General features: G+C 43.5%; 1 protein-coding gene across 1 annotated transcript in view; it reads left to right on the top strand.

Moving 5' to 3' along the window:
• Positions 1–12350, top strand: part of NOTCH2 (notch receptor 2) — a 130458-nt gene that overhangs the window by 48124 nt on the left and 69984 nt on the right. Inside the window, exons 3-4 of the mRNA XM_070395869.1 lie at positions 6093–6352; positions 9471–9806. Coding sequence (XP_070251970.1) covers positions 6093–6352; positions 9471–9806 — 596 coding nt within the window. The remainder of the gene's footprint in view (positions 1–6092; positions 6353–9470; positions 9807–12350) is intronic.

Consider the following 12350-nt stretch of genomic DNA (forward strand, 5'->3'; position numbering starts at 1 on the left):
ATGTCAAACTGGAGGTACGGGGAGGAGGGGAGGGGATGAGGTTTGACTAATGGATTGGGCCTCTGGAATGCCAGCTGAAGACTGTAGACTGGATTCCGTAGGCTCTAAGGCCTCTAGAAGTTTGCAGCCAGAGCCTTGGGAATGAAATGTTAAATAGGAACTTTCACTGGTTACAGTTAGCCTTGGCTGTTAGCAATTATTTTTATCTACGTTAGCAGGGGGAGCAGGAAACTAAGCTGGCATTATGGTCACAGAAAAGAACAGGCTGATTTGGGGCCCTTTCAAACTGCAGACCTTTGTTACTGACCAATGCTTAATTTGGTTTCTGGGTTTTGTTATTTTTTTTTTCCCTCCTGCCCTTACCTCATTTACCTTAACAACAGCTCCCCCCTCTAGAGCTCAGCGAGGGCACGCTGCCACTGCGGATTGGGGGGCCAGGAGGCCCGGAGCAAGAAGAAAGTGGGTTGAAAGCAGAGTTCTGTGTAAAGAATTTTCTGCTGGAAACAAGCCCAGAGGGAGTAAAGAGGATCTTTAATGAGGAGCAGCTGCAGGGCCGACGCAACCCACATGAGACATTTTTTTCCCCTCCGTTCCACATTCTGTATAGTTTTTTAAAAAATCATGATTTTGAAATAGCTGTTTTGTAAAGCCCGCCTCTCTTTTTTCTTCTCCTTGTATGCGGTAGGGGTTTGCTTTGTTGTTTTATTTTTTTGTAATGACCCAATCCTCGCTTTAAAAAAAAAAAAAAGGCGAAAGGCAAAGCTGCAGCACAGCCCTGGCTGCCATGCGGGCTCACCCTGCTGATACAGAACATTCGGTGGAGAAAACAAGGACAGAGAACACTGGCTTTTATTCGGAAAGGGGCTTATTTCCTGCTCAGACGTCGGTCATCTTGGAGCTGACACGCCGCGACAGTGTTTTCAGCTTTTCTCTAGACGAGTGGCTATTCACTCGGGAAACTTGAAAGGACAGATTTTTCTGTCCTGCATTACTAGGGAGACTGATTCCGAGCCGCAGCCACTGCCAGAGAGCTTGGACTTGCTATTCAAATCCCAGGGCCGTTGAAATCTGCAAAGTGGCTACATGTAAACGAATCCAGGCTGCGGGTGACATGTGAGAGCCGGGGTCTGGTTCTCATCTGTTTGGCCGAGGCGGGCTGCGTGGGCATCCTTTCCATTGGAAAGTCTTCTGGTTCCATTAGGAGGAGTCCCTTGTTTTTCTCCCTCACTCCCTCCCTCCCTCCCCTGCACTTCATTCCTCATGTGTGTGTTTGAATAGTAACAGTGAGTGCGTGCATTTCTTTTTTAAAAAATATATATTTTTTATTGATTTCAGAGAGGAAGGGAGAGGGAGAGAGATAGAACCATCAGCGATGAGAGAGAATCATTGATTGGCTGCCTCCTGCCCGCCCCACACCAGGGATGGAGCCCAAACCCCGGGCATGTGCCCTGACCAGGAATCAAAACTGTGACCTCCTGCATGGACCTGATAGGCATTCAGGTCAGTTTGGAGAATTATTTTACAGAAAAACCAGCTCCCCTCCTACCAACTCTCCCTGTATTCCCAGCCTCCTCTGTGGACTGGGCTCTTTCAGAGTTCCCGAGCTGGAGAAGGGGGGACAGAATGGGAGGGTGTCGCTGAGAGAACCACTGAACTAAGCGATCTGTTCCCTCCAGGAGGCAGGCGTTCAAATAGTTCGGGGAACAAAAGGCAGCTGTTAGGTTTATTGGGTTATATTTTACATAGATCTGTATTCAAGATGTAGGTCATTTTCAAGAAAGTTTTCCTGGGTTAGCACAGTAGAATTTGCGAGGGAACTTGCATGATTGGCCATGTTTCCAGCCTCTACCCACGGGCAGCTTGGGCCACCTCAAGAAGAGAGGTATTCAGGCCCTTGTTTTCAGGCCGAGTCTTAATTCGCACTCAGATTAACGGGGTATGTGTGTACTTGTCTTAGAGCTGAACGGGGATTTGCAGAGGGGAAAGGTCTCCTGCCTTGGGAAACACGGGCCCTTTATTTCTAGCCGTCTCCCTTACCCAGTTCTCCCCTTTCTGTCCATGTCAAGAATTCTGCTGAGCCTCCTGGGGACTGAGGGCTAATCTTGTACCTCAGGATGATTCTTAGGGTTGTGTTGGCCTGTGTTCTACCAGACAGAGCAGTATGGGGTTGGAGGGGAATTTTTTAGCAGACTTGATTGGAAAACTGACTTTATCATATGAAATGTAAGCTGCTTTTTTAAAAAATATTTTTAAAAAATATTTTTATTGATTTCAGAGAGGAAGGGAGAGGGGGAGAGAGAGAGCTAGAAACATCAATGATGAGAGAGAATCATTGATCGGCTGCCTCCTGCACACCCCGCACTGGGCTCAAGCCTGCAACCCGGGCATGTGCCCCGACCGGGTTGACTGGGAATCGAACCATGACCGCCTGGTTCACAGGTGGAAGCTCAACCACTGAGCCACATGGCCGGGCAAATTTAAGCTGCTTTGGAATCAGTTGCCTAATGGTACATAATGCTCCTGGTATATAAGGCACCTGCACCAGGGTCTCAAGACATGCCCTTCCTCTCCCTCCACCTCACACAGAGAATTAAATGGGAGTTTGACAGAGGCACGGGAAAGACATAGCAGTGGCTTAAAGGAAGAAGAGCCACACTACAAATAATGTAGCGCAAAGCACGGCACTGCATCTGCTGCCGGAGGGATCAGAGATGGGTAGGATGGTCTGGAAAAGGCTAAGTGGAGGACATTGGTCTTGAGCAGACCTTTGAAGCAAAGATGGAAGAAAGGAACATACATTAGACGTAACAGAAGGGAAAAGATGATGTTTCTCCCTGTAAAGTAGAAAGATGATTTTTATATAGGAAACCGCATACAAGAGTGTGGAAGTAATCAGGAGAGTTTGTGTTATGGACTGCTGAGCAGTAAGACAGCTGGTAGGAGTGAGGCAGAGGAGCAGGTTTCAGATTCTAAGGGACTTGGATTTGAAGGGCTGGGCACTAATGCTAGTTGTGAAGGGTAAGGCATCTCAATCAAGAAAACTTGGAGAAAAGATTCAGCATGGTGAATTTAAAAGGAACAAATAATAGGTTAAATTATTGGGTTAAACATGTACGACTAAAGGATAAAGAAATGTGTTATAAAAGTAGTTCATGTGGGGGGGAAATCATCTGGGAGCACATAATAGTATTTTGTGGCTTTTAAAAAAGTGAACACGTGTTAGGCTGCTGTAGTGGAAACATCATGTCCAGTTCTGTGCTGTTCCAAAAAGAACATATGTGTTATGTTTTTTCTTTGTTTGTTTGTTTTTCCCATTTTGGGCTCCACGCTTTAAAGAGGTTTTGGATGAACTAGAATCATCCAAGACATGCCCTTCCTCTCCCTCCACCTCACACAGAGAATGGGGGAGCAGCATAGGTTTGATGCCTCTGCTACCTACTAGCTTAATCTTTCTAAGCTTCAAGGTCCTCATATACAGAGTGGAGATCATAATATAATATACTGTTATAAGGAGTAATAAAAGCTGTAAAATGCTTAGCAAATACATAATACATAGTAAGTGCTTTAAAAAATATTGGTGACTGTCATCATTACTATTGTTATCTTAAGCATGGAAGAGCTACTAAAATAGTGAGGAAGTCCAGAAATAATTTATTTATATATTTTTTGGGGGTTTTGATTTATTTATTTATATTTTTAATTAATATATTTTTATTGATTTCAGAGAGGAAGGGAGAGGGAGAGAGAGATAGAAGCATCAATGACGAGAGAGAATCATTGATCAGCTACCTCCTCTCACCCCACAACCCGGGCATGTGTCCTGACCAGGAACCGAACCATGACCTCCTGGTTCATAGGTCGATGCTCAACTGCTGAGCCACTCCGGCTGAGCCAGAAATAGTTGTCCTGTACGGAGGAATAGGCCAGGGGTGGACAACCTTTTTGTGAGTGCGTGCCAAAACCAGCAAAATCTCTGACTCAAAATTCTTCTGTGTGCCAACTCTAATTTTTTGACAACATGTTACACCTACTTGATATCTCTTAAGGTGTACGTATGTGAAGAACCTTGAAGAAATAATAAAATTATTCATTCGAGCGACAAAAACACAGTATATGATGATGAAAAATACATTTATTTTTTAATGTATACATGTACACTGATAGTCTGACAGAAAACTTTATGACTCTGTTTGATATTATCAGTGGGACTTTTGCTGCTGCATCACTGATGACAGAGATTTTACATCAGATTTATATCTCGTGACCTTCAGAGATATGCACGAGCTACTATTTTCATCCATCAGGCTACTCCTATTACGAGACTTAACAAAATTCATCACTGAGAACAAAGATTCACAAGCGTATGTGGATGAAACCAAAACACTGGTCGGATCTAGGAAGGCAGGGAGAGTTAAGGCAGAGGCATAGAAATTGCTCTTCCCCTCTCTCGTCAATCCATGTCTATGGTCTTTAAGATAACTTGTTATGTTTGGCACACGTGCCAGGGGTTGCCCACCCCTGGAATAGGCCAAAAGATTGAATCCTGGAAAAAAGAAAACAAAGGGTCACCATAACTATCTTTGGATTCTTGAAGGGCTTCTGTAAGAAAGCAGAGGTTTGTACCTTTAACAGAGATAACCAATATGTGGAAATTGTAGGGAGGTAGAATTTAAAGGAAAATAAAAGGTAAAGTTTACATACTATTAAATTTAGTCTTTTAAAGTGTACAATTTAGTATATTCACAGTTATGTGTAACCATTACCATGATCTAATTTCTAAATATTTTCATTAACTCCTCCCCCACCCCAAGAAACTCTCTAGTCCTTAATAGTCATTCTCCATTTCCTCCTCTTCCCAACTCCTGGCTGCACTATTTTTTTAAATCTCTATGTATTTGCCTATTCTGGACATTTCATAGAAATGGACATTTCACAATCTGAGGCCTTTGTGTCCGGCTTATTTTACTTAGCATGATGTTTTCCAAGTTTATCCAGGTCATAGCATGTATTGGATCTTTATTCATTTTCTTGGCTAAATAATATTCCATTGTCTGGATATACCACATTTTATTTATTTCTACTTTTTGGTATTGTGAACAGTACTGATACGAATGTCTTTACAAATTTTTGTATGGCTTTCTCATGTTTTCAGCTACCTTGGGTATATACCTAGGAGGGAGGCAAGAGTTTTAAGACATCAGGAAGAAAGAGCTTTCTGACAATGGGATCCACCCACAATGAAGACTGTTCTGTTGTTGAAGTAGTGAGCCAGTGATTTTATTTTACTTAATAAATGCATGGTGTTGTGCTATGTACTGATATAATTCTTAGTGCTTTATAATTATTTGAGTCTGATGAGGTAGGCGTGATTATTAAATCCATTTTATAACAAAGTAGGTTTAGTAACTTGCTCAAGATCACTCATTGAATAAATGGGGAACTGGGACTGAAATAGAGGTGATCTGGTTCTAGAGTCTGTACTCTTAGTGGCAGGAATAATAATTTCAACATTTATTAAATTCTGACTACCAGTCTCGATATGGCTTCTTCTTTAAATCCCTGCTTGTAGGACTTCCATTCAGCTGGATTTTAGGTGATTCTGAATGATGTTTATTCTGTAGTTTAGTTGTAATTTTGGTGTGGTTGTGAGAGGGTGGGTACTGCATTTATCTATGCCACCATCTTGACTGGAAGTCCAGTAATTTATGTATTTTAAATAGGAGAGGAATTTAAACAGACAAGTATCAACAATGCTGCATAAAAAGGTGCCATTATACCATATCAGTCTGTATGTACATGGAAAAAAATCTCTGGTTGTAATTTGCTTTAAATAAGAGTCATGTTGGCTGGCCATGGCAGACCATGCTGAATCACCACCTAGTATTCTGTCCCCAGCCTAGACTCAAAAGGACTTGGGAATGTGTGATTAACTTTTCTAAACACTTCTCCTAAATCAAGGCAGTTTTGCAGTTGTGTCTTCAGGCCTCTGGATTCTCAATCTAGTGTTTTCTTGACTGGAATGCATGATCTTGTAAGTTTTTTTATTTATAAAAAGTCAAGTGTTTTCATGGACTACTCTCTTTTCCACACAGATGTCCAGAGGGCTTCTTGGGAGAATATTGTCAACATCGAGACCCCTGTGGGAAGAACCGCTGCCAGAATGGTGGGACATGCGTGGTTCAGGCCATATTGGGGAAGGCCACATGCCAGTGTGCTCCGGGGTTCACAGGCGAGGACTGCCAATATTCGACCACGCACCCCTGCTATGCATCCCCTTCCTGTCTGAATGGAGGCACCTGCCATGTGCTCAGCCAGGATGATTACGAGTGCACCTGCCAAGTTGGTTTCACAGGTATCCAGTGGGACTCGGGCCCAAACTTTCCTATTCTCAGTATGTGTCTTTATTTAGCATCTTTTAGCTCTTGACATCTGCCTCTTAAGGTCCCCCAACTGGGTACATACTTAACATTATGGTAAGGAACTGGAATGTTCCGGACAACTATTTTTAGCTTCTTTTTTGAGAGTTTTAAGAGAGGAGAAAGAGAAAGAAATACTCAGAAGCATTTGACTGTGTAAAGTATACCTGTCAGAATTGGGGACCAGCATCACCTCACTGTTGCCGGCAGAAAAGCTGTTCATGCTATTAATTACTTGCATCTTGAAATCTCCTCTCCCTAGACATTCAGGGCATTGGCTGTTCTGACTTTCTGAACTCTGATTATTCCCTTTGCTCCTGCATTGCTTTGTCCTCATCCATTGCATTTTTGTGTTCCTTGGAATTCTGTTTTGAGGCCTCTTTTAAGTCTTACTTCAGCTCTCCCCAGGTACTCTCTGTCTCTGCTGGCTTTAACTGTTCTTGTCTTCATCTTCATCACTTGCTGATGACTCTGGTAGTCATCTTTTTTGCTCCACCCTGACCCCAGCATTCAGACTCATATTTCTAACTAAGTATTGCATATTATCCTTGGAAATTCAACAGGTACCTCAAACTCAACATGTTGATATAAATTGTGGTACACTCCAAGTACTTCAAACTAGAAACTCCCTCTCCCTGTCCCTTACCCCGATTAGACTCCGTCACCCCACCCACCCTCTGAATTACCTCTCATCTGTCTATTCCCTCTCCATTGCTCTCCTACTCTGCAGTTGAGGTCCCTGTCATGTCTCACCTGGACTCCCACAGTCATTTCCTAACTGGTCTCCTTGCCTTTATCATTTCCCCATCTTGTGCACTGGTCACATTGTCATGCCTTTAATTATAAATGCAAATCCACTCATACCGTAAAGTCACCTGAGTACAATGCCCAGTGAGCTCCTGTCATCCACAGGGTAAGCTGCAAACGCTTTTACATGGTTTCCATAGCCCTTCACAGTCTAGACCTTACATCTTTTTATAGCCTCACCTCCCCGCCAGCATGTAGCTTTAGTCACGCCATCATTCTCATCATTTCCTGAAAATGTCATACTTCCTATTGCCTCCATGCTGTTGCACATCCCCTTGCCGGGAATGCCCTTTTCTATAATTGGCGATTGCCCAATGTTATTTAAAACTCTGTCTTCCTGCCCCTTTCATGAGCCTTTTAGACAGTTTGTGTCTATGTTCTATTATTTTATGTGTCACAATTTATTGTAATTAATTTTTTTACATGGCTCTCATCTGACTGGATTATGGGTTCTTCAAAGGTATGTCTGAGCTTTATTCAAAATGAACCATAAGTGTTTATTAAGTTAGATGAGAAAAGGAGAACCGTTTTGTCCCCGACAACACCAATGATTCAGTAAATCTAATAAGCAAAAAATGAAAAAAAAACATTCTCAGAAAACTAGACTGGATCAGTTAGTTTGGAATTCTTGGTCTATTGATTTTTCATTGAAGGGTGTTGGTAAGGGTAGAAAATAGTTGGGATGATCCATTATCTCCATCATGACTGCGATAGCATTGATGCCATGGGTCACTGAAGAGATCTGGTGGTTACGAGAATACAGTGAAACCTCTTCGTTCTTGAACATCTCCCATCTTGAACAATTCAGTTCTGACCAAGTTGTTCAGGGAACAAAATATCTCAGTTGTTGAACAAAGATTCCCTTCTAGTCCTGGTGACCCTTTCATGCTGATACGTCAGCATAACAAAAAGCGTCTCTCAGGCCACAAACAAAGGAGAGAATTCCAGTGGTGTACAGAACAACGCTCCAACCAAAAGCCACCTGGCCAGGGCGGTAATGCCTTCTTTATAATTTAAATGTTACTCTGAAATGACCCCCAAATTAAAACACCTTCCTTTGTCATTAAAAGGATTTCTCCTTGGTGTTCTGCAGGGTTCTGGTCATCTTTGCACATCTGCCACTTTTGTCTGTCACAGGTCAAGTTCACCCTTTTGGTTTTGTGATGGCCTTATACCCTTCCTAGTCAGACTTTATTAGCTAATCTCCACTCTTAGAGGAAGAAACAGGGGCCAGAAGTTAATGCCCCAAGCACGTCACACTGATGGGAAACCAAGTTCAGGGACCCTTCTACTTCCGTTGTAGGCAAATACTTGGTACACATGGTTGTGAGGAGGAACCATTTTAACCTCCTCTCCACTGTAGGTAAATGTCTCTCAGTGGGATGAAGAAAAAGTAGGAAGAAAAGCAGCAGCCTTTTCATTTTCTGTCTGCTTAGCACCCTGAGATATATGTGTTGCGCCCACATTTTTATTGCACCTTCTTCTTTGATTTATATCCCGTGATGAGCAGAGAGCACTTCTGTGTGCTCACGTGTCACCTCTCTATTTTAGAAAAGCTGTATGACCCCGTTTGCTTCCCTATGGGGGTCAAAGACTTGGATGTTTACTTTGACAACCACTTGGAGTGTTACAAATTCAAGGGGTTCTCACATCTTTTGTGTGTTTTTTTTTTTTTAAAAAGCTTAAGCTAATGACAGCAAAAAGCCACATGAATACCAAATTTATTAGTAGATGGGTGTGTTTTTTCCACTTTCTACCTCTCTCTGCTTTTCTTCCTTGGAGTCATGCCTTAGTGTCCAGCATGCGGGAGCCTTCCTGCTTCTCCTGGGCTTTCCTACCTGAGAGAGTGCACAGGAGTTACCTTTCTAGACTCTAGTCTCATGACAGCTTCTAGCTTTGTCTAGTTTTCATATACAAGGAGTCAGAGATTCTTCATCCTCTTCAAACACATCAAGCAACATTGATAGCCAGACCACTTTAGTAAAATGTTGCCCAGAACATGTGTGCATGTGTGTTGTGTTTAAAGGAAAAAGAAGTACTATTGACTTGTTTATCTCCTCCAAGAGGTCTATTTAGTAATTACAGATTGTGGGAGATATCAATACATTTTATTCATTCAAAGAGCTGAGGGATTCTCTATGCAGTAACCCCTTGGTGTCACCTATTGGGTAGAAGGTGTGGTGTGTGGAGGATGGGGCCGACCCCCATTCCCGTGGGCAGTACTGACCTCTGTTCCCCTTCTTCCAGGTAAGCTGTGCCAATGGACGGATGCCTGCCTGTCTCATCCCTGTGCAAATGGAAGCACCTGTACCACCGTGGCCAACCAGTTCTCCTGCAAATGCCTGCCAGGCTTCACAGGGCAGAAATGTGAGACTGATATCAATGAGTGTGACATTCCAGGACAATGCCAGCATGGTGGCACCTGCCTCAACCTCCCAGGCTCCTATCAGTGCCAGTGCCCCCAGGGCTTCACTGGCCAGCACTGCGACAGCCCCTACGTGCCATGTGCACCCTCACCCTGTGTCAATGGAGGCACCTGCCGGCAGACCGGCGACTTCACTTTTGAGTGCAACTGCCTTCCAGGTGAGGAGTCCCCTGGTGTCCTGGGACTGGGCAATGCACCTGTGCACAGAAGGGGGTGGTGGGTGTGGCTGGGTCGCTCCAGTAGGAGGTGTCCTTCCCAGCAGGGAAAAGGGGAAGTGAAAATTTGGTGTGAGGTGGGTTACTGGTGAGGGAGGAGTTTTTATGGGCCCCATGTGATGTATAAACTGAGCAGGGGGTAATCTAACATGTCAGGGTTTATGATGATATGTGGCTAGGAAGCTGTTTATTGTCCTTTTTGGAGAAACAGTAAGAAATGAGAGAAACAGCTGTGGGAAAGATACAGACAAGTCTACGGAATGGAGAGACACACAAGAGAATTAGACATTGAAAAATAGGTGTGATTAATGAAGTGCTTTAAACGGAATTAACCATAATAGGTGATCAAGTTTCCTATTTGCTTTTACCTCTAAAAAAATATTTTCCCATCTCCTTAAATGTTCCCACCTACGCTTTTGTGGCTTTCCCTGGCTTCTGGCCCTCAGAACCCTCTCCCCCCTCTCTGACTGTGGGGTAACCCTGCCCTGACTTGAAGCTAGAGAGTTTGGGAACTGGGGTGGGGTGTGGTGCTCTGTTCATCAATGAGCACTTCATGATGAGCGTGGACAGATTATATGTGACACAATCATGCATAACCTCAAGCTAGAAACAGAAAGAGGAGCAATGCATGGGAGCGTGGGGCCCAGCGTTCCGCAGAGGTGGAGAAAGCAGCGAGCTGGCCAATTCACTAAACTCCTTATGAAAATGATGAGGAGGCTGAAAACCGAGAATCTTGATTGGGAACAGAACACACGCAGCTGGAGCAGATGAATTACTAAGCAACAACGATTCTGTTTTTATACAAATATCCTCAGGATGAAAAACAAAAGAAGGAAAACTGTAGGGGAGAATAATGTGCAAAGTAAGCAGAATTGCCTCAAGAAGAAGTTGGTCTCACTACTCTTGGGGAATGGGGGGTCTTAGATTCCGGTGCTGAGGGCACAGTTCCCATGTAATGGGATTGTGTGTTTTATCTTCGGGGGATGAAAGGTCATATGTTGGTCCACACAATAAAATCAAATGGTAACTTACTCATTTCACTCAGTAAAAATGTATTGGCCGCCAGCTACGTTCTAGGCACTGTGCTGTGTGCGTGGGATACAGTGATACAAGACACGGCAACGTGATAGCAAACTTTTACTATTTCACTGTAAGCCCCCAGAGTAAGCTGCTATTGCCTTGCTTTCAGTTTCTCTTTCAATGAAGAATAGACAATGCTGTCATTACAAACACTAAATAAACCTTTATTGACATATAATACTACTATCCTCTACATCAGCGGTTCTCAACCTGTGGGTTGCGACCCCTTTGGCGGTCGAACAACCCCTTTGGCGGTCGAACAACCCTTTCACAGGGGTCGCCTAAGACCATCCTGCAAATCAGATATTTACATTACGATTCATAACAGTAGCAACATTACAGTTATGAAGTGGGGAAATAATTTTATGGTTGGGTCACAACATGGGGAACTGTATTAAAGGGCCAGAAGGTTGAGAACCACTGCTCTACATTATCTTTTGTAAAACACAATGGAAAGATATCTTTCTTCACTCCTGTTCTTATTGTAAGGGTTAAGGAAGGAAATAGGCATGAAAACAATTTAATTTTACAAATATTCCAATAGTCTAATGTCCTAATAGTCTGCTCGTGTAAGTGGCTAGTAATTGAGGTTCATGTGATTTATTGTCGGAGGCTAAATGTGTTTTTCAGCTTCACGAGAATTACTTTTAATAGTTGCCTAGAACAGGAGGGTGACTTGGCAGCAAAACACTGACGGGAAGTTCGAGAAGTCAATAAAGGAAGTTTTTAGCCAGGAGAGAGTGATTACTCACTCCCATAGTCTCTGCATTGTTATCCATTAGCCACGATAAGAACCTTAGGGAATTCTGTGAGTGTGTCCAGGAAAGGATCTGTCAAACCAGAATAGTATCTCCTCCTTGAGAAAGGAAATAACCAGGGATTCCACCGCCGAGAGGCTGCCAGGGCCAGGGGGATGGAGTGAGGAGAACTTGGCTCTCTCTAACGCACTGCTTGTAGTGTAAAGCAAGACGTTTATTTACTCACTGATGAAGTGTGTGTGGGGCGGGGGGGGACGTGGGGGTGTGTTGGGGATGTGGGGGATGGAGGAGATTTGGCGAAGAGAAAAGTAACGTATTGAATGCCTTTTATGGGTCAGGCACTGTGCCAGGTTCTTTTGCATCCATTAGATCATTTACACAAAACCGTGGGGACAGGTATGATTTTTCCAGTTTTCCCAGGTGAAGTAATGCAATTTGGAGATGTCAAGTGACTTACCCAAAGGTGTATAGCTGACACAGGGTCAGGCTGAGTCCTGCGACCCAGGTAGGCTCTTTCCAAAGCCTACTTTTTTTTTTTCCCCAAAGCCTCTTTCCAGCTTTTGCATCTGGCTGCATCACCCCGCACTGCTAGTCTCCCCCTGATGGCGCTTAGAATATGTGTGAAACGTTTGTTAAATGCTTTGAGGCA

The sequence above is a fragment of the Myotis yumanensis genome, unplaced genomic scaffold (assembly GCF_028538775.1).
Source record: "Myotis yumanensis isolate MYYU_CA2020_CCGP unplaced genomic scaffold, mMyoYum1.0.hap1 SCAF_17, whole genome shotgun sequence".
NCBI lineage: Eukaryota > Metazoa > Chordata > Mammalia > Chiroptera > Vespertilionidae > Myotis > Myotis yumanensis.